Source organism: Chelon labrosus (assembly GCF_963514085.1).
Source record: "Chelon labrosus genome assembly, chromosome: 19".
In the NCBI taxonomy this organism is placed as follows: Eukaryota; Metazoa; Chordata; class Actinopteri; order Mugiliformes; family Mugilidae; genus Chelon; species Chelon labrosus.
The window spans coordinates 889,436-916,894 of record NC_140352.1 but is presented as its reverse complement, the minus strand read 5'-3'; the positions used below and the strand labels follow the sequence as shown (position 1 = coordinate 916,894).

The 27,459-nt window shown below is 40.5% G+C and overlaps 3 protein-coding genes and 2 pseudogenes across 5 annotated transcripts in view; 2 read left to right on the top strand and 3 right to left on the bottom strand.

Annotated features, from left to right (window-relative positions):
• Positions 1-3,072, bottom strand: part of stxbp4 (syntaxin binding protein 4) — a gene marked incomplete at its 5' end in the record, with an annotated part of 40,263 nt that extends 37,191 nt beyond the window's left edge. The window contains one exon of the mRNA XM_084567780.1: positions 3,017-3,072. Coding sequence (XP_084423906.1) covers positions 3,017-3,072 — 56 coding nt within the window. The remainder of the gene's footprint in view (positions 1-3,016) is intronic.
• LOC311504239 (microfibril-associated glycoprotein 4-like) overlaps positions 1-24,441 on the top strand; it is a gene marked incomplete at its 5' end in the record, with an annotated part of 417,732 nt that extends 393,291 nt beyond the window's left edge. Inside the window, one exon of the mRNA XM_084567251.1 lies at positions 24,358-24,441. Coding sequence (XP_084423377.1) covers positions 24,358-24,432 — 75 coding nt within the window. The 3' untranslated portion in view covers positions 24,433-24,441. The remainder of the gene's footprint in view (positions 1-24,357) is intronic.
• LOC311504228 (hydroxycarboxylic acid receptor 2-like) lies at positions 5,857-7,497 on the top strand (the record flags this gene model as incomplete). The annotated part of the gene is made up of 2 exons (XM_084567241.1): positions 5,857-6,261; positions 6,811-7,497. The coding sequence occupies 2 exons, from the start codon at positions 5,857-5,859 to the stop codon at positions 7,495-7,497; spliced, it is 1,092 nt and encodes a 363-aa protein (XP_084423367.1).
• LOC311504892 (neoverrucotoxin subunit alpha-like) lies at positions 10,266-14,871 on the bottom strand (annotated as a pseudogene). The gene is made up of 4 exons: positions 14,784-14,871; positions 11,580-13,050; positions 10,474-10,649; positions 10,266-10,352 (listed from the first exon to the last, which is right to left on the bottom strand). The product of its transcript is annotated as a neoverrucotoxin subunit alpha-like (transcript).
• Positions 24,442-25,382: 941 nt separating the features above from the next.
• LOC311504238 (neoverrucotoxin subunit alpha-like) lies at positions 25,383-27,161 on the bottom strand (annotated as a pseudogene). The gene is made up of 2 exons (XR_014700002.1): positions 25,626-27,161; positions 25,383-25,470 (listed from the first exon to the last, which is right to left on the bottom strand). The product of XR_014700002.1 is annotated as a neoverrucotoxin subunit alpha-like (transcript).
• Between the last annotated feature and the right edge of the window lie 298 nt (positions 27,162-27,459).

The following is a 27,459-nucleotide window of genomic DNA, read 5'->3' as shown; positions in this document are numbered from 1 at the left end:
TGATTCAGGAAAAACTTGTTCAGTTTTTTTTGTGATGTTTACTGCAGGGGAGATTTTGTTACAGACCAGATCCTGAAGATTTGTTGACGTTTGTCAATTGTCACTTGTTGATGTGAATGTCATGAGATGTCAGTTTGAAGGTCAGGACGTGCAGAGAGCAGCAGGAATGTCAGGTCAAAACGTCTGAACATTATCAGCAGAGAAAGGATCAAGTGGAGACGATGAGTCGTTTAAGTTCAGAGTAGTGTTGTGTGATGCAGACTTAAATCAGACTGATAAATACAGGGTGAGAGGGAACAAAGGCTCCAGCTGAGTCATTCCGTGTGAGAATGCTGCAGCGTCTGAGGATTACTGTCTGCTGTTTGCATATTTAATCTGGTCCTGTCTGTTTGCCGTCTCTCCCCGTATGCTCCAGAGTCAAATAAAGACGAGAGAGGAGACGTCCTGCGGTAAAACGCAGCAGATGTTTCCAGACAGATTATCAGCGGCCACAGGAAGCTTCAGGTCAGACAGGATCAGATCAGATATCTTCACGTTCACAAGAGGAAATAATCAACAGATTAACACAGATTACACTGATCTTAATGAAACATTCATTAAAGGATCATATGTGTCTCTCCTGATGCTATCCACATTTTTATCTAAACTCAGAAAATAGACGCCTGGTTGAAATAAATAAACTGGATTTAGCACTTTGAAGCCAAATATTATTTGAAGAAACAATAGTTGGCTTCAAAGTTGGCTAATAGTTGGACAATTTTACTTTTTTAAAAATTAAATTAAAGTTGTTATAGGACGTTTAAATAAGAAAATTTTAAAAAAATTATACAAATCTACAATCTTTTTAATCATATCTGACACAGTGGTGACATTTTTCTAATTTTAGAATAATAAAAGTGTTTTTTTTTAATTAAAGTTTATTAAATTGATGATTTATTTTTTTCCCCTTTTTTATTTTATTTTGGGTTTTGGTAGAAAATATAAAACAGTTTCTGTCTTTGGCAAAGATTGAAAACAGAGATGTGTCTCTGAATTTCTTCTCTAAATTGGTAAATCTATATTCTATAGATTTCATTTAATTGTAATAATTACCAAGTGAACCTCTGCAACATTAGGTTGAACAGAAACTTCACCTAAATATCTAAAAATGCCACTAATATGGAATAAATTTATTTGTATTTTAATCTTTTAAATAATCAGTTAGAAAAAATAAATATGTGTACCTGCTGTATCATATGTGATCCACCACATTTTAACACGATTTTACTCTAAAATAATGTATAGAGTATGAAGTAGTTATAAGTTGATTTAAACTAAATATTTATATTGAAATATCAGGAACAACATAAATGATATTCTTTATGTAACCTTTTCAACATTAACAAAGATTTCCCTGAAAAACAAACATAATGGTAAGTCCATGAAGGCGGCCATTTTGGAAAAGCTGCCAAAAGCTAGTGATTGCAGAGCCTGGATAAATCCAGCAGGGGGCAGATGACAAGGATCAGACAACAGTTGACAACAGGTTTTTGGGGGAAATATTGATTATGGGAGAAACTCATGGATCACAACTGGAGTTAGAGGGTTTGTCTCAGCAGGGGCGTAGCCAAGGTAAATGGGCAAGGGTGGCCCCAGCCCCCAAGTGAATCTGATTTATGCTCAAACTTTCATATTATTTTCTGGATGTACAATTAACGATGAATATTTTTTTACTGTGTTTTGATATTTTCCAAATTATTTGAGACGGAGCCACATGTTCATTCAAGCACAAATAACCCAAGAGTGAAGTCACATGGATCATCTACTATTATTACTTATAAGATATATACATTTTAATAAGCTGAAGTTTATTTAACCAACGGCGTCATGCCGTCACACAGTGTTACCTTAACCTAACCCTAACACATCATGTCATGTACACTTCCTAAAACTAGGCCTCGGCTTGGATGCTCCAACCAAAACATTTCTAGATCCAGGTCTTGGGTTGAAAGTCAGCTAAGGGATCTTCACTAATTCATCTGCAGCTTGTTTTCATTATTGAGTCCAACAGTGAGAAACTATCCCAGAAGTCAGCTTGAGCTTCCCCCATCTACAAAATGTATAGTGTAGTAAAGTTTATCTGGAGTCGCTCCGTTGGAAACTGATCCAGCAAAGATCTACCAGTAGGATCATTGGAGGACTGTCCAGTCGATGTGGAGGTATTTTATGTTTCTAGATCACAATAAAATCCAGATGGAGAGTTATCTGACAACAACTGAGCCTGGATATGTGACATTAGTCTAAAACCAAAGATGGAGGAAGAATTGTTTGGTCCATGATGGATGATTGAATGGGTCTAGAGAACTAAGGGGTCAGAGGGATGGAGCCCCTGTGTAAAGACAAGAAGTGGAAATGGTGGCAAACGTTATGTGTAAGTGTCCTCCTTTGATGCTGGAAACTTTTTCATTATTTGCTGACTTGTTAATTTATCGTAAAAATAATCTGCAGCTGCAGCCGTGCTTTGATTTCCATTTAAATAAGAAAGATAAGAATCCAGGCTGACTGGGCCCACCGTCCAAAGACATGCTCGTTGAAAGCTTGTCTATTCAGCTGCTTTTTTTTTTTTTTTTTTTTGCATAAATTATATTTTTTACTTCACAGCATCAGAATTTATTTCTAGATAACTCAAGATTTATCTCCAGATTTAAGATATTGGAGAAAAAACTAAGACAAATAAAAAAGGAAATACATGTGGAGCGACAGCTGTTAAATTGCTGGTATGTTCCTTTAAATTGTCTCTTTCTTTCATGACCCAGAACTGTGAACACGCATGTGGACTTTAAGTCGGAGGCATCTGTCAGCAAACAGGCTGTGGAGCGATTTCAGCTCCGACGCGATGACGACAACGAGGCAGGAAAACAAAACCTGAGAGAAGAGAAGCTCCCTTCTTTTTTTAAAAAAAAGGAAGGAATGAATGAGTGAAGGACGGAAGGAAGGAAAGAAAGAAAGGGGAGGAGCAGAGAGGAAATGAGCTCACCAGTAGAGTAGAGACAGCCCATCGAGTCGCTCGGCGTCCTGAGGGAGGAATGGCATCACACGACGGTCTGAGACAAAAAAAAATAAAATAAAAAACAAATCACACAAAAAGCCACATGAGAGAGCGACGAGGAGACGAGATGAGACGGGACGGTTCAAACCAGGTCGCTGTGAGTGACCGGAGAGAGAGGAGAGGAGAGAGGGATGGAAATCCGCCTAGACACAGAGAGACACGCTTACCTTTACCCACTAATCCAGGCTGATACCGTCTCTCTCTCTCTCACAGCTAAGCACATTCACACGGTTCAGGACGGGAAACTTTCAACTGGGAAAACTGAAAAACACAGAGAGGAGCTTAGACGTCTTCTGCAGTGGATGAAGAAGAGTCAGCTGGAAAACATCAACAGAGGAGACGGTTCAGTTAAAGACAGTAGAAATCACCAACCTCCAGACCGGAGGAGGACAGACCACCATAGGCTACATATTTTATTTTTGTTGTTGTAGTAAAGTTTATCTGGAGACTCTCTGTTGGGAACTGATTCTGCTCCAGCAAAGATAAAGATCTGCTGGAGGGGGCGGGGCTTTACATGCAAAACAGATAAAATGATAAATGTCACCATCTAGTGGTTACAGGTGGTACTGCCACCTGAGCTGAATTGTTTACTGTGTCATATCCTCTGGGTCGACACTGGTGTGGTGGTTAGCACTGGTGCCTCCCAGCCAGAAGGTTCTGGGTTCTAATCCAGGTCGACTGGTTCCTTTCTGTGTGTAGTCTGCATGTTCTCCCTGTGTCTGCGTGGGTTCTCTCCAGGTTCTCCAGCTTCCTCCCACCGTCCAAAGACATGCTGGTTAGGTTCATTGGTGATTCTAGATTGGCCGTAGGTGTGAGTGTCTCTCTGTGTTAGCCCTGGGATAGACTGGAGACCTGTCCAGGGTGGACCCCCCCTCTAGACCAATGACAGCCGGGATAGACTGGAGACCTGTCCAGGGTGGACCCCCCCTCTAGACCAATGACAGCTAGGATAGACTGGAGACCTGTCCAGGGTGGACCCCCCCTCTAGACCAATGACAGCTGGGACAGGCTCCACCCCCCCGCTCCCATGACCCTTCACAGGACAAGAGGTTACAGTAGATGAATGAATGAATGTAGGTTGCTTCAGTAAAGTAAATATTTATACTGAAACATCAGCAATACCAGTAACAACATAAATTATATTCTCAACCTCTTCAAAATTAACAAAAATTTCCCTATAAAAAGCCAGAAAGTCCATGAAGACAGCCATTTTGGAAACGGCTGCCAAAAGCCAGTGACTGCAGGGTCTGGATAAATCCACCAGGGGGCAGATGACATGGATCAGATTATTCTTCAGGTAATTATTGATGGTGCTGGTGGAGCAGAGGTCTCAGAAATCTTTCGATCTTAGTCTAAATCTGGTTTTCTCTCATTTCCAGTTATATTTCCAGGATAATTGCAGAAAGTTACAGCAGCTAAAGTTACAATAGTTCCTCCATGTTTTCTATATCTGAATATTTCATTTGTTTCTTTATTAAATCTATTTTTATCAGGTCTAACATTCATCTCATTGTGAGTCAGAAGAAATCTGTCAGAAGCAAACCGATGAGTAACAGAAACAACAGTAATCCTGTAATTTCACAGCTTCCTCATTGGTGGACAGGTTTGTCCCCAGAAAGGAAACCCATTTGAAAATGCTGGTGTCAGTCACAGTTTGTCCTCTCGTACCTCAGCAGTGACGCAACTGAGACGATGGCAGCCGACGGCGTCACAGGAAACATGACCTCCTTTGACCCAGAAACAAACAAACTGGAAACCACCAAGATTTAAATTACTTCACCTCCAAACACCAAACAAATCACAGCTTTCCAGCATCTCTTCACAGGGACGCTCTGATGATCTCTGGTATTTCTGCTTCCCCAACAAAATGGAGGGTAGTTGTTTACTTCCAGCCCCCGCTTTGAGAAACATCTGTAGAAATGTTTTATTTTTTTTTGTTATTTTCTCTTTTACGCAATGTTCTAGTGACTCACGCAATGTCGACCACACAGGAACATTTCCTGACATAAATACACCAGCAGAGGTCAAACATCCGCCAACTTCTTTCTTTACAACTTTATGAATGAGACGTGTGACGGGTGAGTCCTGATCTGATCTAATCTAATCTAATCTAATCTAATCTAATCTACTTTAATCTAATCTAAATCTAAATCTCTGGGTTAAGTAAGAAAACGTATATTTTCAAAGACTTTATATATGGTGAAAGATCATTTTAAATGAATCATAATAAATTCTATTTGTCTTTTTTTCTGTATTTTTTAAACCAGACACAGGTGGAAAATGTTTTGTGACATTGATGGATGATTTATTTGTGTTAAAATGTGTCATTCTAAATGATTCTAATAAGTGAATGATATTTCTGATTCATAGAAATTGCACTTTAAATAAATGGCACATATTCTTTATCATAAATGAATCCTGTAGTTTTCTCTTTCTTCTAAAGTTAAAAATCTTATTTCTGCTCTAACATGCTCAGGATGTTTAAACATCAGGATCTGATTTGTAATCAAATATAACAGTTACTGTTTGTTCTTTTGTTCTTTTGTTTTTTTAACACAGATTTTATCCGACAGAAAAAAAGCAGAAGGTGAAAAAGCGGAAGCAGCAGCAACAGATTTCCTGATCTTGAAACTTTTTGTTGGTGTGGTCATCCCGTGTTCCCCCTTCTCCTTCAACCACCAAACCCACAACTGTTTTTATTGTAGTTCTTAAAACCCCCACCCCCCATCCCTCCGCCCCCCAACACTGAATCGTTTCAATCAGCCACAATGCTCTCAGAGGCAAACTTCACTACAAATTTAAACCTCACCACCCCGATTCCTGGAGGGGGCGGGCGCGGCGGCTGCCCCCCAGTGGGTATCCAGCTGGAGGGCCTGATCCTGCCCCCTGTCCTCACCATCGACGTCGTCCTGGGCCTGCTGGGGAACATGGTGGCCCTGTGGATCTTCTGGTTCAAGCTGAAGGCTTGGAACCCCAACACCCTGTTCCTCTTCAACCTGGTGATCGCAGACTTCCTGGCGCTGGTGAGCCTTCCACTCAGGATTGACGCCTTGCTCAGGGGCCACTGGGTGTTTGGAGACGGGATGTGCCGGGTCAACCTCTTCCTGATGTTTTCCAACCGTTCGGCCAGCATTGCACTCATGACCGTGGTGGCGATTTACCGCTACTTCAAGGTGAGGACAGGACGTGTGTCACTGTAATGGTTAGCTGAACAGATTAGTTAATGATGAAGGAACCCGTCCAGGAACTCAGGACCTTTCCTTGAGTTTTTATGGGAGGAAATAAAACCTTAATTTCTGACGTTTTGATCAACAGAGCACATTACATTACTTTACCTTCCATACAGGAGTTTCCACAACATCACTTCTTAAGTCAAAAAATCTGATCCTGGTCATCTGCCCCCTGGTGGTTTTATCCATGCTCTGCAGTCAGTAGATTTTGGCAGCCGTTTCCAAAATGGCCACCTTTATGGACTTTCTTGCAGAGGAATCTTTGCTAATTTTGAAAAGGTTAAGAATGTCATTTATGTTGAAAATAAAACTAAACCAAGAAAAATGTTTGAAATATTCCAAAATACGATGGTGGTTGGTGTGTTGACACATATAAACACTGGAAAATCAAGAATCCAGATTAGCTTTTGTGCAGTTGTTGTTGGAAAATAGAGTTTAATTTCATGAAGCTTGACCAGACTCTGTTGGATCATCTCTGTCCTGTTGTTCCAGGTGGTCCACCCTCATCACCGCTTCAACTGCATGACCAAGCGCCAGGCTGCCGTCGTGTCGGCGTTTGTCTGGCTGTTGGTGATCAGTCCTCGGGTTCCCATGCTGGCTTACAACCACATCAAGGGCAGCGGCGACCGCACCCAGTGCTTCTTCTTCACCTCCTACAAAGAGGCGTCCCGCGCCATCATCATCCTGGTGGGCATGCACCGCATCCTGACGGTGCTGGAGTTCATCCTCCCACTGGCCATGCTGCTCTTCTGCTCTGTCCGGATCTCCAGCTTCCTCAGGGGGCGACAGATGGGGAAACCCGACAAGGTGCGCAAGGCGATGCGAATGTGTGTCGCCATCGTGGCAGTGTTCATGGTGTGCTTCCTCCCCACCACTGTGACCACCATTGGGGTGTGGGTCATCCGCTCGTACCGCCCCTGGGACTGCTCCGCCTTCTACACCTTCACCCAGCTCACCATCGTTTCTCTGGGGCTGAACTTCCTAAACTCAGCCCTGGACCCCATCGTCTACGTCTTCTCCAGCTCCATGTTCAGGAAGGCCCTGCTGGAGGCACTGCCCTGCTCTCTACGCTGCAGACAGGATGCAGCTGAGGACATGCCGTCCTCTTCTGGAGCTCAGTCCACCACCCAGCAGGAGCTGAAATCTATGAGGTCTGACAGAGGCAGTGAGGACATCTAATGTGTTTTGTGCTGCTCCGGTTTCCTTGTTGTTTGTTGTTTTTTGATAAAACTTTGACTTTAACATTTTCAGTTATATCAACATATAATCCGTGTAATATACTGTATATATATCAGACTGTACATGCTTGTTGCTTTTCTATAAACACAAACACACTGGAGGTGTTAATGTCCTGACTGACTGTTGAATGCGTTGCTCTGTCAAAAAATACCAAATAAAGCTTTCTGCAAAACTTCACATTAGAGCAGCTGCACATTAAGCTAAAAAATAAACTAAACTAAAATAATTAATTGATCATGAAAAATCTTAAATTTTATGACCTTGTTTGTCTGTAGTGGATTTTAAACCCTAAAATATCTCTGCTCCACTCACATCATAAATACTTCTCTGAAAAATCTGTTCTAAACATTTTTGTCCTTGTCATCTGCCCACTACTGGATTTATCCAGGCTCTGCAGTCACTAGATTTTGGCAGCCGTTTCCAAAATGGTCGCCTCAATGAACTTTCATGTTTATTTTCAGGTTAATCTTGTGTTGAAAATGTTAAGAATATCATTTATGTTGTTGCTCATATTTCAGTATGAATATTTAGTTTACTGAATCCTATAGTCACTTCATATTTTATACATGTTAGAGTAAAATCAGATATATGTTGTCATTGCATTCCTCATTTATTCTGAATTATACCTGACATGATGACTTTTTATTTTTGTGTGTAAATGTATTTTAATTTAACCAAATTGATTATTTAAAAGATTAAAATACAGTATGTACTAATTTATTTTATATCGTGGTATTTTTTTCAGAGGTTCTCTTGGTAATTATTGTCTTTTGTTGTCATCATAACATATAAAATATATATTTACCGTTTCAGAGACACAGACATTAGGTCTTTTTCTAAAGTTGTGGGGGTCCATTTTTCATGGAATATAAACGTTTTCTGAACATTTTGTCTTTTAACTTCTCTCCTCCATCCACATATTCACCCAGCTCACCGTTTCTTTTTTAGAGTTGAACTTCCTGAACTTTTTTTTTTTTTTCTAATTCTTGAATATACTTATATGGAAAAGTGCTTTAAAGTTAAGCCCATTATACATTCTTTCATACGACAAAACATGTAAAGATAACTGAAAAAGGTGCTATACAAACAGTCTGATTAAATTTCATTATTATATTGTATCTATATATGATAATTTTAGTTTTCTTAAATTGCAGACTTCAATCGATACTCTGTTATTTAATAAAAAGCTACATTTTTACAATCATCTTAATATTGTATAGATAGTTTTCAGTGACCTATAACTCCTGACAGAAATAAACAGAACTCAATGTTCAACTCAGGATTCAGCTTTATTGACTTTGTCCAGCAGGTGTCAGTGTTTCCAGCTTTAACGAACATCAGCTGTATCTTCACCAGGATAACTACCATGCTCTGTCCTGAGTGGTACACTAGATTTATTTAAATGACAAGGTTAGCAAGGTCAGTTATGTCAGCTGCAGTCAGCATCAATTCCCCAAACTCTATAAACTACAAAAAGAAAACGATGAATTATCATAAAAGCATACATCGATTATCAGGACTCTACATGAATTAACAATGCATTAATGAATGATACAACTAAAATAAGTGAGTCGTTATGAACTATTAATTATTAATGATAATTACAACTCAGCAAATAAAAACAAAAATAAAAAAACATTTCTTTATCATCACCTCATCTTATTTGTGGCCCTTTTCCTTTAAATTATGAACCATTAGTGGCTATAAAACATTTTGGTGACTATTTTAATAAAGTCAGTCTCTGTCTATTTAAATATTTATTGGGGGGATTTCAAATCATTTCAGTCAGTTCAAAACTGATTAGAATTATGAAAATTATATTTTTATGTGAACTATCTCATTTACTTGTGTGAGAAGGAAGAACGTTGAAAAGAACTCAATCAGTCTTAGGCTGCTTAGTTTTCTTTAGTTTTATTTGGAACTTTTTTTCCATTTAAATCAAACCGATAATTTAAAATATTAAAATGTGCATGAATGTATTATATATTAGTTTAGATATTTAAGTGATGTGAATTAAATCCCAAAGAAAGAAGTATGTTTACGTGTTTGGTATGTCAGATTTATCAGCTCAATAAACGTGATTGTGAACCCCAACCAAAAACAACTAAAGAAGCAGATCTGGGAACATAAGGTCACTGGCTTGATTCCTCTCTATTTCACACGAGCGATTAATAAATGATAAGAAAAACAAAAAACATTTAAACCTTTCACCACATTTCCCACAAATTTCCAATGATTATAAACATGAAACAAAGAAAATAATCATAATGTGAAAAGCTTTAGCTAATATCTGATTAATATCGATTAATACTTTTTAACGACAGAGGATTAGTGAGAGTATTTTTAGAAACCACATGTAAATTACAGCATAATATAATCTGAAACATAATCCGATCACACAGTATATGCTTAAAGTAATATAATGTTCTGTTTATGGAAAAGGAAAAGAAAAGTTAAATTGCATGTCAAAAGAATATTTTACATGAGCGAAACTTTCTCTTAAATTTGTCAACGACAAGTTTGGCTCTAACCGAGCTCTAACTGACTCTACTGCTTTTACTCAAATGGGCACAGGACTGCGCCGAATGATTTAGCTGCAATGCAGAGCCCTGGGTAAAGAGGCTCAGTGAATTTGTCCTTGAAGGAGTAGATGTGCCTCAGTGTGTTAGATAAGACTTCATAAAAATGCACATGGCCAGCAGGCCAATCTAGAAACACTCCAATACGTGGGTCTCTAGAACATCGCTGTTTGTCTTTCCACACTTGACCATTATGATAGGCAGCGAAGGCTGACCCTGTTTTAAAATACCAAGATAGGTCACTGTCAGCAAACCCCAATTTGTCTGTCCCTACCTTTCTTTTAATTCCTTGGTATACAACAGCTATACCCTGAAAAAACCCTGTACAGAACTCTACCTCCCAGTAGTGACGATCACTGAGCCCCTCTTTGCACAAAACGTAAGGCCTCTTGTCAAACCTCTTTGGGTGTTCAGGGTACTTTTGCGCTTTTCCACGTGTCACCTTCTTGTTGTTCTCAGACAAGATGAGGCATTTGTTTGCTGTATTTGGGTTGAGGGTGAGGTCGCAGTTGTCTGATGGAGAGAACAAGACACAGTCTGTTACCATCCACTCCAGTAGTCTCACATTAAACGATCACAGCATTTATATTAGTTCAGACCTCACATTAACATCTGTCCTTGACAATCCACCTGGTATTTAAATGTGTCTCCACATGCGTCCCCAGCCAGCACTTGAGATCTGATCTCAGTTTGTGTGTCTGTAAATCAGCAGCGCCATCATGTGGTCAGTAGAATATTGTACCAGCTGCTGTCTCTAATGGATCTCTACCTACCGCTGGATCAGAACCACGAACAGATGGTTGTTGACTTGGAGACATGATCCAGATTTTAGAACAAGATGGAAAGACTCTCACATGTTAAGTTCTGATTTATTTTAGAGACAAAGCTCTGATTAGACCTGAACCCTGGAAGCTTCTATCCTCAGAGGAATGCTGCCAACCACCCCTGTTGATCACTTTGATGTGATCCACGACTAATTGCGTGTTCACACTACCAAAGGAAGGAGGTCACATGTGTCCCAGACCACCTCCACAAGTGGACTGACACCAGATCAGTGTTCACACCTGGACTTTAAGGTGCCAGACGTTAAAGCAAGGTTAAAGACACAAGACACTGAGAGACTGAATCAGAAAAAAATAGTAAAGTTCTCCTAGATGTGGAACGATCAACCTAGCAAGTGTCCACAGTTCAATGATCAGGACAACTGGAACTGTTTTGAAGACAAAGAGTTGCCTTTAAGTAATAAATAATTTCATGACCTCAGTTTTAAAAGCATATTCAGTTTACGGCTAGTGTCTAAAACTTTCGCACAGTACTGCATATTTTTAGTATTTCCTCACATGCATTTTGAGATTATTTTTCATTCTAATGAGAGTTGCCCAGAATGTTGCTGGTTTAAAGTATCATTAGTCATCTCAAAACAAATGAACAAAAGATACTTACACCATATCAAATCACGTCTGTCTGTTACAGCTTTGGGATCAGGAATATTTGGCTTTGAAAAATCCTCCGTGATCAGGATGCCATCCTTGTAATGGTACATGGTCGCTCCTTGGAACTTCTCATTGGGTTCAGCTGCAACTAGGAAATGAAATCTGCTGCTGCTACTCAGGCCTTTGACAATTTTAGAGAATTCTGTGGCTTTCTGTCTCATCTTGGTGAACACTTCATGTGAGAAGAACCACTTGTCTCGTGTAGGTGGAGCGACTGTTTTGGATTTGTGACTACGCACATAGTCGGCCATCTGGTCCATGAAGGGGTCATCAGTTTCCAGGGAGGTGAAAACAAAGCAGAGAGCATGCTCTCCTGGAGCCAGAATCTCTCGGTCAAAATCTGACTCGTTTGAGGCGATCTTTGTTCCCTTCATAATTTCTACACAGAAATTGACAACATTGATTTCTTTCTCTGCATTGTCAAGCCACTTGTCCAGGTTCTCCTGGCTGAACGGTGACTTCTCCTGGTTGTCAAAGAGTTCTTCCAGAGAGCTACCATCTTCTGTGCCTGCACGGATGGAAGGAAACTTCTTCTCCATGGCCTGTTTGAGTGTTTTTGTATAATCTTCACAGAGGTCTTTGAATTTGCTCAGTTTTTTGTGGATGGGTGGAAAATGCTTGACCACTTCATCATCCAGAGCATCATTGCATCTCATTTCTATTTCCCCGATGCTTTCTAGAGCATTCTCAGCTTTCCTCAGTAATGCAACACAAATCTCTCCTTTACACTCAGGAGCTTCTGGCTCCAGACTCTTCAGCGGCGTCAGCCAGACTTTGACAGGAACCGTTTTTTCTTCCTTTTGGACAAGTAGCTGTGGAAGTTGCTTGTAGGTTTCCACTGCCTCTTCAAATGTCGCAGGGTTGCTTTCTAGAATAAAGTCACCGTAGAATTTGCAGGAGAATTTCTCTGTCAATTTTTTTTCTTCATCAGTCAGCTGGACTTTAGCTTTTGCCTCAAAATCAAACAATGGGATCTTCTTTATGACAACTTCCATGCTGCCCTGGATGTCCTGAACGCTGCTGTTGTCCAACTTCTCGCTGTCAAACACAAAGAAAGCATTTGCCCCATAAAGGATGCCGGTGACAACATGAGTTGCAGAGCACTTCTTGGTCACATCTTTTATTTGCATGTTTTTGGCTTCAAGATGAGACATCGCCAGTCGTTCAAATGAAGTTGTAGCCTTATACTGAAGTGTCACTCTGCTCTGTTTCTTGAATTTCTTCTTGTCATTCAGATAACTGGCAGATCCTCCAACTTCAATCACCCCACACAGGAAACTGGCCTTCAGAGAGGCTTGAACATCCAGCAAAGACGACTTGGAGTCAATGGAGTCTGATGTGGTAACTGTCATATGTACTGCTGTTGTGAGGCTGTGTAGTCCTGTTCTTCTCAATAGTTACTTTATCCCACAGTGTGAAATCTGTGGAAAGCAGAAAAAAGGAGGGTCTATAGAAGTCTTTTTTGTCAAACAGCTGACGAGCGTAACATCAGAATAAGTACAGCACAGAAAAGGCAGGACTATACAACATTGCATATATGCAGCAGGTACAAAAACTGCTGATCTGAATGCTCTAATAAACTAAGAGGGTTTAGAGCGAACTCAGAAAATAAATGAAGGCAAGGACATCTACAGGAGGAAACTGGAAGACCAACTCCAGAAGGAAAACACCAGGGAAGTCTGGAGAGGGCTGAAGACGATTTCAGGCTCAAACGGTGTCAGTGGGAAGGGCTCAGAACCTGGAGACAAAGGGTGGGCAAATGAACTTAATCTGTTCTTCAACAGATTTGACTGCATCGGCAACCTTCTACGCTGTGGTCTACTGGTGTGGCGGAGTCACAGAGAGGGACAAGAACAGACTGGGCAAACTGATCAAGAGGGCCAGCTCCATACTGGGCTGTCCTCTGGATTCAGTAGAGCAGGTGGGGGAGAGGAGGATGTTGGCTAAACTGTCCAACATCAGGAACAACCCCTCTCACCCCCTGTATGAGACAGTTGGGACTTCAGGAAGCTCTTTCAGCCAAAGACTGCTGCACCCACAGTGATAGAAGGAACGCTTCCGGAGGTCTTTTGTCCCCTCAGCAGTCAGACTCTTTAACATTAGCATTTCCTAGCTCTGCTGCTGCTGAGCTTCTTTTCAGGACATACAAGAGTACAGTATATACAACCTGTCATTATCTCATATCTTCCTAGTTGCAATACTTGGTAATACAACTCCTATTGGAGTTTGCTGTTTTATTCATGATATTCATGAATGTCAATGTCAATATATATATATTTAACCTCCTTACCACCTCAACCCTCAATCTACACAAGTTGGTTGTTTCAACTTCTGATTAGCCACTGTAAACCTGATGTAATATGTAAATATTTTTTGTACCATAACATATTTGTCTGCCGTATTCTATTTTTTTGTATCTTTTTTGTATCTTGCACTGTTGTATCCTGCTGCTGTAACACCCTAATTTCCCCACGGGATGAATAAAGTCTTATCTTATCTTATCTTAAATAGGGGATGTCATTTTCTTTAGAGAAAGGACAAGACAAGATCCAAGGCCAAGGATCGTGGACCAAGGACGAAAACAGGACAAGACAAGTAAAGACAAGACCGAAGGCAAAAAAACAAGGACCATGGACCAAAGATCAAGGATCAAGGATCAAAACAGGACAAAGCAAGAACCAATGCAAAGGACTATGGTCCAAGAGCCAAGGATCACAGATCAAGAACCAAGATCCAAGATCCAAGAACCAAGCTCCATGGAGCAAGGCTCAAGAGCCTAGGACCAAGAACCAAGACAAGGACAAGGACAAGGACAAGTTCTAGGACAAGACAAGGACTGATGCCATGGACCAAGGTCTAAGGTCCAAGAGCCAAGGACCAAGGACCAAGAACCAAAGAGCAAGACAACACAATATCAGTCACTAAGCGGAAATTGTTGTGACAACAGGACAATACAAAAATACCATCTGTAATATAAAATAATTTAGTTATTTAAACATCTATTCTGGTACGGTCTAAGAGAAAAAAACCTCTCCAAGTAAATAAAAACAAGAAAAGTCCAATACTCCATCTAAACTGCAGCCACTTTCATTTCTACAGGAATTCATTGTCTCTGTTTGCACATCTGGATCTGCCACAACATGTCACATCTTACCTGTGAACAGTTTGTCTTTTTGGGCATCGTACAGCATCCCTAAGGCGAAAGGTCGACCCAGAGCTGCCACGTTCTCGTTTGAATCCATGTCTCCAACCTGAGTTAAGTAGAAACCAAACATCGTCTAAATCAGACTGATATCAAGTCTCAACAGTCAGAGGTAGAGATCATTTATCCTGTCTCACACTGATGAAAACAAACAAAGACTGAACTGTTTGGTTTAAGAGATATTTAGAGTTTAAATTGTTGAAAAACTTAAAATAAAGACAAATTGAAATGAATTCCTAACTCTCCATCCAGTTTTTCATTACCTGGTGACGGTGTGTAGTTCAGCTGAGTTGATTGAAAGGCTTCTTGACGAACAAGTGGAGCTTCCAACCTACAGATTTACTTTATATAAAGAGAGACTCCTCCCTCTGAAACATCTGGAACAGATTCAGTTGTTTCATACCTCAGTTGTGATTTCATTAGGCCCACCTTTGTAAAACCACGGGCTTATACAACCTTAGTAAAACCACGGGCTTATACAATAACCCTGTTGTTAAACTGTACTGTCTTCTAGTTCTTTGCAGTTATTCTGATTGATATAAATGGCCTGATATACCCAAATTAACACTTAAGGAGGACACCTTTTAGATATCTGAATGTCTTAATAGATATTCAGATTATGAATATAATTTATGTTTCAATATGAATATTCACTATATTGAAGAAATCTTTAATTAATTAATTAGCAGGTTTATGTGGTCATTTACCACTTTACTACTTACTCAGTTATTACTTCATTTCACAATTTTACCCGCCTCAATGACAGTTGATTATTTCATTTGTTTTGTCAATATTTTTTATTAAACAGATTATTTATATAGAGAGTTTTGAGATATTTATGTCTATTTTAATTTGATAATTATTGTCTTTTTTTGTCCCTGGTTTCCACCAACAATTAAATAACTATCATAACCTATAGAATATATATTTAGCAATTCACAAGGCAAAACAAAAAGGTCATATAAAGGATCCTGTTTGAAAAAAATAAAATAAAACCAACAGAAATATTTTAAATGTTTCAACTACAATGTCCAGTATATACAGTATACACTGACTGGCCAAAAGAAAAGTCACCACCAAATAAAAGGTCATTGGACCTACTTTATCTTCGATTACAGCACATTCTCTGTATCATTGTTTCACTGTGAATCTCTTTGATGCAATATGTAAATATTTTTTGTACATAACATATTTGTTGGCCGTATTCTGTTTTTATTCTATTTTTTTGTATCTTCTGCATCTCGCACTGTTGTTTCCTGCCGCTGTAACGCCCTAATTTCCCCACGGGGATGAATAAAGTCTTATTTTATCTTATCTTATCTCAATAATCTTCTCCAATGTCTCCAGATTTATTTCCATCCAGTGTTGCATTCATTTTTCACCAAGATCTTGTATTGATGATGGGAGAGTCTGACCACTGCACAAAGCCTTCTCCAGCACATCCCAAAGATTCTCAATGGGGTCAAGGTCTGGACTCTGTGGTGGCCAATCCATGTGTGAACATGATGTCTCATGCTCCCTGAACCACTCTTTCACAATCTGAGCCCCATGAATCCTGGCATTGTCATCTTGGAATATGATCCATTGATGGAATAACCTGGTCATTCAGTATATTCAGGTAGTCAGCTGACCTCATTCTTTGGATACATAATGTTGCTGAACCTAGACCTGAGCAACTGCAGCAACCCCAGATCATAGCACTGCCCCCACAGGCTTGTACAGTAGACACTAGGCATGATGGGTGCATCACTTCATCTGCCTCTCTTCTTACCCTGATGCTTCTCCACTATCCTTCCAGTTTTTAATAATGCCTTGGACAGTTCTTAACCCAGTTTTAGTAGTTTCTACAATCTCCTTAGATGTTCTCTCTGCTTGATGCATGCCAATGATTTGACCCTTCTCAAACAGACTAACATCTTCTCCACGACCACAGGATGTGTCTTTAGACATGGTTGTTGAAGAAATGAGAAGCTACTCATTGCATCAGTTGGGCTTAAATAACTTGTTGTCAGCTGAAAGATAATCACCCATGCAGTAATTATCCAAAAGGAGGCTCCTACCTATTTGCTTAGGTGGAGACTTTGTTTGGCCAGGCAGTGTATATACAGCAGAGAAACCTAAAAACTAGAAGTTCTGCAGCTACTAAACAGGAGTTTCTCAGTAAGCTAATAATCTTGCTCAGGTGTGTAAAGAGGGGAATGTGGTACTGCTTTGTCGATGCTTGTTCTAATCTCTGCAGTTTATTCTGTTTTTTTTTTGTTTTTTTTGGACACTAATACATTATTAAGATTCATATCTCAGAAAGAGATCAGACAGAGCAACTTCATGGAGTCAGACTTTAATCAAGCCATGTTAGATTTAAATGCAGGAGCACTGTTGATTCCAGTAAAAATTATATTAACATGGAACAAATCTAAGAAAAGAGGTCTGTTTTTTTGTTTGTTTTTTTGATTCAGCTGCAGAAAGTTCATGCTTTATGAATATTTAAATCAAGAATAAATACAACACATCCTAGTGTCACAATAGACCCTTTAACCTCTTCAGCCCTGGGGTGAGAGTCTGGGAGGTGAACTATCAGTTCCATGTTCCTAACCCTGGTCTCTATAGACTCCGGTCTCTATGGACCCTGGTCTCTATGGACCCCGGTCTCTATGGACCCCGGTCTCTATGGACCCCGGTCTCTATGGACCCCGGTCTCTATGGACCCTGGTCTCTATGGACCCTGGTTTCTATGGACCCCGGTCTCTATGGACCCTGGTCTCTATGGATAGGTCAGACTTCAGTGTCAGTAACATTGTGTCAGATTAATTAGTGATAAACTAAAATGTCTTCTAGATTAGATAGTAGAAAACACCCTCCAGTAAAACAGGTGTTAAACTTTTCCAGACGCCCGGCTGAAAACCACAGGAGCTAAGCCTTGACAGTGGGGCCCCGAGGCCTTGGCCCATAGCTGCATTGGAGAATCTGGTTAATGTCAATAACATGATTTTATCAGCGAGTGCTTCCTGATCTTATGAGCTGTTACTTAACTTCTAGGTTGTTTGTTTTCCACTGGATTTGGTTTTGTCTTTCTGTATTTTCATCAAAGTCTAATGAAACTAACCCGGTGCTCCTGAATTCACTGGTTTCAGGTGTTGAAGGTCTGAAATGTGAAATAACAAAGTTGTGAAATTGTGAGGTAGATGAATTTTATCTCACTGTCTAGGTTTACATCAACTTTCCAGATTGTGGAAGATAACTACCTCCAACTTGTCTGCAAATAAATGTTTAAATTGCTGATACATGCAATATATTCTATTGTCACAATAGACCAATCAAACCACTTTAAATTAGTTTGAGCACATTTTTATTATGTGCATGTCTTTTCAGTAGACAGTCACAAAAATGACTTTGGAGACTTATTCTTATCTCTATTTAAATTTCAAAGAAAAATCTGGTGTCAGTGCAGCTGAAGTGATTAAAGAGACACACAGTGTCTATTCATGTCTTTTCTGTTCATTTCCACTGTATCTCCTTTTCCACTTCATTAATAACAGAAACCAGCCCTCTGCTTAGAATGTCTTTAGTGAATGCTCAGGTTTCCAGAATTCAACCCAAAACACTCTGCTACTCCCTGTATGTGCAGCATCTCTGAAATGATTCGTTCTAGTTCAGTTAAATCCTGCACAGCTGAACATTTCTAAACAGCAAAAGGTGAGAATGATCTGATTTCATGTCAAAACCTGCAGGAGCTGGCGCCTGAATGCTCTTTTACTCTCAGACGCCAAGTTTACTAAGTTTGTGAGCACTCAGATAAAGTTCTTTATTGAAACAAATGCTACACCAGATATCTCTCATGGTACTCTTTGGGAGACCCTTAAAGCCTTCCTGCGTGGCCAAATTTTTAGCTTCACCTCGCACAGCAAAAAAGAAAATATCGCTAAATTAAAGGAACTCAGTGATAACATAGCCCAATTAGATACACAGTACGCATCTTCACCTACTCCCAAACTCTTTCAGAGGAGGATTCGTCTTCAGACTGAGTTTGACCTAGCCTCAACTGCTAAGGCTGAGTACCTGCTTCTTAGGGCCAGACACACCGTATATGAGTTCGGAGACAAAGCTGGCAGACTTTTGGCTCACCAGGCTCGACAATCATACGTGTCACGCCAAATAACTCAAATACAGACCACCTCAGGTTCCACGGTTACTGACCACAAACAAATCAATGATACATTTGCGGAGTACTATGGTAAATTATATACATCTGAGTGCACCGCCGGCCCTGGGGAAGCAGGCTCTTTCTATCAGGAATTGAATCTACCCAGATTGACTGACACTTGGAGGTCTACTCTCGATAATCCATTGACAGTTGACGAAGTTCGGGAAGCCATTAACTGCATGCAGTCTGGGAAAACACCTGGGCCCGACGGGTTCCCAGTGGAACTTTTCAAGAGGTTTTCTAGCGAGCTTTCCCCATTACTTTTGAATATGTACAATGAAGCCCTCTTGCGCGGTCAGCTGCCACAAACATTGAGGCAAGCCTCAATATGCCTAATTCCCAAAAAAGACAAAGACCCCCTTCGCTGTGAGTCCTACCGCCCAATTAGTCTACTTAATGTGGATTGCAAGATCCTAGTGAAGTGCCTAGCCAAGCGCCTTGAGAAGGCTCTCCCAACCCTCATTTCACCCGATCAAACAGGATTTATTCAGGGACGACACTCCTTCTCAAACACCCGTAGGCTTCTTGACATAATGTACACCCAGTCAGAGTCCCATTCACCTGAAATTATTGTAGCCCTAGACGCAGAAAAGGCTTTTGATCGGGTGGAATGGGGCTTCCTTTTCGATACCCTTTCAAGATTCGGCTTTGGACCCACTTTTATTTCCTGGGTCAAACTACTTTACAGTGGCCCCTTAGCCTCGGTTCGAACAAATGAGGTACAATCTAGCTTCATCCCTTTATACCGCGGAACGAGACAGGGATGCCCCCTCTCACCGCTGCTTTTTGACTTAGTGATTGAACCGCTTGCAGTTTCCTTAAGACAGTGTCGCTCCTTTGAGGGGATAATCCGAAGTGGCAGGGTGCACAAGGTGTCACTGTATGCGGACGACCTACTCCTATATATTACCAACCCTGCAATGTCTCTTCCACACATTCTGGCTAGGCTGGAATGGTTCGGGAAACTCTCTGGCTACAAGGTCAATATGCAAAAGAGTGAAGTTTTCCCTTTGAACCCCACTGCTCTTAATATCCCTGCCTCTATGTTCCCCTTCCAGAGAGTGACGTCCCACTTTAAATACCTGGGGATTACTGTCTCTCGCTCTTTTCAACTACTATATAAACTTAATTTCTCTCCTTTAATTGACAAATGCAAACAAGATTTTAAACGATGGCGCACGTTACCATTATCATTGGCTGGTCGTATTAACTTGCTTAAAATGAATATAATTCCTAAATTCATATATCTTTTCCAGAATATCCCTGTATTCATCTCCAAAAAGAAGTTTAGCTTTCTCGATAGGATGTTTTCTAATTTCATCTGGGATGGCAGGCAACCTCGGATTAGTAAGGCCTTTCTGCAAAGACCCAAAATACTGGGAGGAATGTCCATGCCCAACCTTCTTCATTATTATTGGGCTAGCCACATTCAGAAAGTTATCACACATGTCCAAAGCAATCCTCTCGAGCATGCACCTGAGTGGGTAAAGATAGAAGCACATGGTCTTCCTTTTCACTCTTTAGTTACTTCCCCATTACCTCTGGCAACTTGTACATCATACATTAACCCCGTCATTGCTCACACACTTAAAATTTGGTCGCAATTTAGGAAACAATTCGGCCTGCAAAAAGCCTCCTTGATTGCACCCATTGCGTCAAACCACCTCTTTACACCGGCCCAATTAGATCTGTCTTTTCGCGCGTGGCACAGGAACGGGATACAAGTTGTTAAAGATCTGTATACTGAGGGGGTATTTGCTTCATTCGCTCAACTGGCAGAAAAATTTGATCTACCCCAGTCACATCACTTCCGCTACCTTCAGATTAGGGACTTTGTTCGAAAGGGTTACCATCCTTTCCCCGAGCTACCCCCAGAGACACCCCTAGATACTCTACTAGCCATAAGGGAAGGTCATAAGGGTGCCATCACAAGGATCTATGACACACTTACCAACATAAATCCTCAGCCCACTGCCAATATCAGGACTCTCTGGGAAGAAGATCTCGGCACACCTCTCTCTGATAATCTGTGGAAGTCAGTTTTAGAGCAAGTGCACTCATCTTCCTCATGTAGTAGATATGGCCTTATACAATTTAAAATTGTTCACCGGGTTCACTTAACCAAGGCCAAACTGGCTAAGATTTACCCCAATACTGATCCTACATGTGACCGGTGTAAACAGGCACCGGCGACCTTAATGCACATGTTTTGGACATGTGCCACTCTTCGTACATTCTGGCTTGCAGTATTTAACTCCTTGAGTGAGGTTTTCAGTATGGCTATTGATCCACACCCTTTGATAGCTTTATTTGGTGTAAGACCTGAACACTGTGACTGGCCGTTGAATATGTACAGTGCTGTGGCCTTTACTACCTTACTTGCCCGTCGCCAGATACTGTTAAATTGGAAGAGTTCTAAACCCCCATCACATGTTAGGTGGATCAGGGACATTATGTCTCATCTTAAATTGGAGAAGATCAAATTTACTCTGAGAGGTAATAAGGACAAATTTAACAAGGTATGGATGCCCTTTCTGATTTATTTCGATAACATTACTGGTGTGACAAACTGGAACTTGTAGAGGATACTTCTGCATATTTGGGTGAAGACTGGTAGCCTTTTATTTTATTTTATTTTTTATTTTTTATTTTTTTTTTTTAATACTTTTATTTCATTATTACTATCATTCTGTTCAGTTATCCTGCTCTTTTTCTTCTTTATCACATTATTTTCTCCTTTGTACTTCCTTTACTTTAGAGGATCGGGGATCATGGGGGGTCGGGGGGTTCTATTGTGTACTTATATTGAATCTGTGATTTGTATATGTGTTTAACTGAAAATGCCAATAAACAGATTTTTCAAAAAAAAAAAAAAAAAAAAAAAACCTGCAGGAGCCATTTGTCCTTGGTGCAGCTTTATAAACATTATTCAGTCTTGCGAGGACATGCAAAGAGTGGAATGTGGGATTACCTCCATGCTCACCCTTATATGCTGCCCTGTTAGAAGAGGTCAAGTCACAGTTACAAACACCAAGTCTAGTGAAGTTGGGACGTTGTGTAAAACATTAATAAAAACACAATACAATGATTTTCAAATCGTTTTCAGCCTATATTCTATTGAATAGATTCATTCATTCATTCATTCATTTTCTGTAAAACGTTTGTCCTGTTAAGGATTATGGGGGGGCTGGAGCCTATCCCAGCTGTCATTGGTTGAGTGTCCACCCTGGACAGGTCTCCAGTCTATCCCAGGGCTAACACAGAGAGACACTCACACCTACGGCCAATTTAGAATCACCAATGAACCTAACCAGCATGTCTTTGGACGGTGGGAGGAAGCTGGAGAACCTGGAGAGAACCCACGCAGACACAGGGAGAACATGCAGACTACACACAGAAAGGAACCAGTCGGCCTGGATTAGAACCCAGAACCTTCTGGCTTACACTACATTTTAATGTTCAAACTGATAAACTCTGTAGTTTTTCTGCAAATATTCAGTCATTTTGAATGTGATTCTACAACACGTTCCAAAGAAGCTGGGACAGGGTCATGTTTACCACTGAGTCCCATCATCTTTCCTTGTAACAACACTCAGTCAGTGTTGTGAGGACACCAGGGGCCTCATGTACCAAGACTGGCGTGGATTTCTTACTAAAACATGGTGCACACTCAGATCCAGAAGCAAATTTCCTTTGTACATCCCAATTGAGCCCACATGTTGTCTCCAAAAAGTCTCCACCTAAGCAAATAGGTAGGAGCCTCCTATTGGATAATTACTGCATGGGTGATTATCTTTCAGCTGACAACAAGTTATTTAAGCCCAACTGATGCAATGAGTAGCTTCTCATTTCTTCAACAACCATGTCTAAAGACACATCCTGTGGTCGTCTGTTTGAGAAGGGTCAAATCATTGGCATGCATCAAGCAGAGAAAACATCTAAGGAGATTGTAGAAACTACTAAAACTGGGTTAAGAACTGTACAACGCATTATTAAAAACTGGAAGGATAGTGGAGAAGCATCAGGGTAAGAAGAGAGGCAGATGAAGTGATGCACCCATCATGCCTAGTGTCTACTGTACAAGCCTGTGGGGGCAGTGCTATGATCTGGGGTTGCTGCAGTTGCTCAGGTCTAGGTTCAGCAACATTATGTGTCCAAAGAATGAGGTCAGCTGACTACCTGAATATACTGAATGACCAGGTTATTCCATCAATGGATCATATTCCAAGATGACAATGCCAGGATTCATGGGGCTCAGATTGTGAAAGAGTGGTTCAGGGAGCATGAGACATCATGTTCACACATGGATTGGCCACCACAGAGTCCAGACCTTGACCCCATTGAGAATCTTTGGGATGTGCTGGAGAAGGCTTTGTGCAGTGGTCAGACTCTCCCATCATCAATACAAGATCTTGGTGAAAAATGAATGAAACACTGGATGGAAATAAATCTGGAGACATTGGAGAAGATTATTGAAACAATGATACAGAGAATGTGTGCTGTAATCAAAGATGAGCAACTGCAGCAACCCCAGATCATAGCACTGCCCCCACAGGCTTGTACAGTAGACACTAGGCATGATGGGTGCATCACTTCATCTGCCTCTCTTCTTACCCTGATGCCCCCATCACTCTGGAACAGGGTAAATCTGGACTCATCAGACCACATGACCTTCTTCCACTGCTGCAGAGTACAATCTTTATGCTCCCTAGCAGAAGCCTTTTTTTTCCAGGTAGCCTCACTGATCAATGGTTTTCTTAAGGCTACACAGCTGTTCAGTCCCAATCCCTTGAGTTCCCTTCACATTGTACGTGTGGAAATGTTCTTACTTTCACTATTAAACATAGCCCTGAGTTCTACTGTTGTTTTTCTTCCATTTGATTTCACCAAATGTTTAAGTGATCGCCGATCGATGAAATGTTCAGGGGTAGAGAACCGAGCCTCTGACCAGGACCAGATGGTTCTGTCCAGATGGAACTTCTCTTCAACAGCAAGTCTTGAGGGATGCTTCCAGTCAGCAGTGGTGAGTGACTGTAAGGGTTTTCCTTGTGAAAGTATTCTAAAGTATTTGTGCCAGATATGACTGGAAAACTTCAGAGAGGTATTTGTCGTAAAGTTTGGATTCATTCATATTGATAATTTCCCTGAAGATTTACACCATATGTATCAAATATAGCTTTGGGCGATGTTTGGTAAAATAATAATGCAAGTTTACTTTAACTTTTGAGCTGAAAATATCTGGCATTCTGGTACAATTACTTTCTCAATACAATCCCCAATGGAGTTTATCGCTGGGGGACTGACAATACTCTGTTTGCTGTTGGAGTGGAGTGGTATCACTGGAGGCGTCACAACTACTCCCTGAAGTCCATCAGCATGATGATCCGTCCTGTGAAGTAAATCTCCAGGACAAACATACAGCAGAATATTTCTCTTTAATGATTTATTTCTTTCCTCTGTCTCATTAATTAATCATATCATCTCATGTATAGTAGGTCTAATACAGGTGGATTTTAAAAGCAATTCACTTGTGTTAGAGCCAACAACATCTCTATCTGAAATGAACATGTTCCTCCACTAGATGTCTCTGCCGTCTGGATCCATCTGAATCATTATCTGCTGCAATAAATGAGAAGCAAAGCAAAACCCTGGTGTGATCTGATGTTATCACTTTATCTGCTGTCTCTCTCTGACTGTGAATCCAGTGTTTTATACACATTTTAGTTTTTAGAGGAGCCTGTTTGACGTCACAATTAGAGACTAAAAATAAAGTTGTGTGATTGTGTGGATGAAGGTATATAGATAATAGTCAAATAAGATCACCATAAGATGACCACAGTACTCACTGTCTTTAGTTGATGGATACTATGGTTAAAAAGATCTTTATAAGACTGCTCTGCCCTGTTAGTGACTTCTAACTGAACTTAAGAAAACAACCTTTTCCACATGAATTTATTGTTTAAAAATAGTCTTGACGAGTTTTCAGTGTATCTCTGAAACTGTGAAACTATTATTGACATTTGTTTTAGTAATTTTATACTCCTGACAGGACTTTATAATAAACAGGAAACAGTACACAATGTTCAACTCAGGATTCATCTTTATTGATTTTATCCAACAGCGTTACAGAAGTTTTTCAGCTTTACAGACATCTGCAATATTCTTAACTGGTTAACTGGTTGAGGAGTCCTTGTTAACCTGCTACTGGCACGCCGGTTCACGGATCCCGTTTTAGCTGTTTTAACTGTGTTTTTAATCTAAGATCGACGGTGTTTCAATGGATCTTACTCTCTCTTGTAGTTTCACTATCGCAGCGCTGCTGTATTCATAGAAATTGGTGCTTGTTAACATATTTTCGTAAGTTGTTTTGATACAGCCTGCACCGTCTGTGACCGGCGGCTCAACCTGTGTTTGGGTCAAGGGTGAGATCACAGTAGTCTGATGGAGAGAACAAGACAACAATCTGTTACCAGTTATCACCATTCACTCTGATTGACAGTCTCATGAAATCATTTAATTCTTAAAATAAGTTCCTCAATATGTTGATGAGTGCAAAATAAAAAATATAAATAAACTGACAAAAAGATACTTACACCACATTAGATCCTGTTTGTCTGTTACCGCTTTGGGATCAGGAATATCTGGCTTTGAAAAATCCTCCGTGATCAGGATGCCATCCTTGTAATGGTACATGGTCGCTCCTTGGAACTTCTCATTGGGTTCAGCTGCAACTAGGAAACGAAATCTGCTGCTGCTACTCAGGCCTTTGACAATTTTAGAGAATTCTGTGGCTTTCTGTCTCATCTTGGTGAACACTTCATGTGAGAAGAGCCACTTGTCTCGTGTTGGCGGAGTGACTGTTTTGGATTTGTGACTACACACATAGTCGGCCACCTGGTCCATGAAGGGGTCATCAGTTTCCAGAGAGGTGAAAACAAAGCAGAGAGCATGCTCTACACCTGGAGCCAGAATCTCTCGGTCAAAATCAGACTCGTTTGGGGCGATCTTTGTTCCCTTCATAATTTCTACACAGGAGTTGACAACATTGATTTCTCTCTCTGCATTGTCCAGCCACTTGTCCAGGTTCTCCTGGCTGAACTGTGACTTCTCCTGGTTGTCAAAGAGTTCTTCCAGAGAGCTACCATCTTCTGTACCTGCACGGATGGAAGGAAACTTCTTCTCCATGGCCTGTTTGAGTGTTTTTGTATAATCTTCACAGAGATCTTTGAATTTGCTCAATTTTTTGTGGATGGGTGGAAAATGCTTGACCACTTCCTCATCCAGAGCATCATTGCATCTCATTTCTATTTCCCTGATGCTTTCTAGAGCATTCTCAGCTTTCCTCAGTAAAGCAACACAAATCTCTCCTTCACACTCAGGAGCTTCTGGATCCAGACTCTTCAGCGGCGTCAGCCAGACTTTGACAGGAACCGTTTTTTTCTTCCTTTTGGACAAGTAGCTGTGGAAGTTGCTTGTAGGTTTTCACTGCCTCTTCAAATGTCGCGGGGTTGCTTTCTAGAATAAAGTCACCGTAGAATTTGCAGGAGAATTTCTCTGTCAGTTTTTTTTCTTTATCAGTCAGCTGGACTTTAGCTTTTGCCTCAAAATCAAACAATGGGATCTTCTTTATGACAACTTCCATGCTGCCCTGGATGTCCTGAACGCTGCTGTTGTCCAACTTCTTGCTATCGAACACAAAGAAAGCATTTGCCCCATAAAGGATGCCGGTGACAACATGAGTTGCAGAGCACTTCTTGGTCACATCTTTTATTTGCATGTTTTTGGCTTCAAGATGAGACATCGCCAGTCATTCAAATGAAGTTGTAGCCTTGTACTGAAGTGTCACTCTGTTTCTTGAATTTCTTCTTGTCATTCAGATAACTGGCAGATCCTCCAACTTCAATCAGCCCACACAGGAAACTGGCCTTCAGAGAGGCTTGAACATCCAGCAGAGACGACTTGGAGTCAATGGAGTCTGATGTCTTAACTTCATATGTACTGCTGTTGTGAGGCTGTGTAGTCCTGTTCTTCTCAATAGTTACTTTATCCCACAGTGTGAAATCTGTGGAAAGCAGAAAAAAGGAGAGTCTATAGAAGTCTTTTTTGTCAAACAGCTGACGAGAGTAACATCAGAATAAATACAGCACAGAAAAGGCAGAACTATACAGCATTGTATATATGCAGCAAGTACAAAAACTAGGGGATGCCATTTTCTTTAGAGAAAGGACAAGACAAAATCCAAAGCCAAGGATCGTGAACCGTGTTTGTTTTGTTGTAATTTTTCTTCTTCTTCTTTTTCTTCTTCTTCTTCTTCTTCTTCTTCGTATTATTATTATTCTACTTTGCTTAGCTAAAAGTTTCTGCCAAGAATAAACTGGGCAAAAGGCATCAAACCTGGTAACTTGGTAGAAGTCCTACCATGTCACT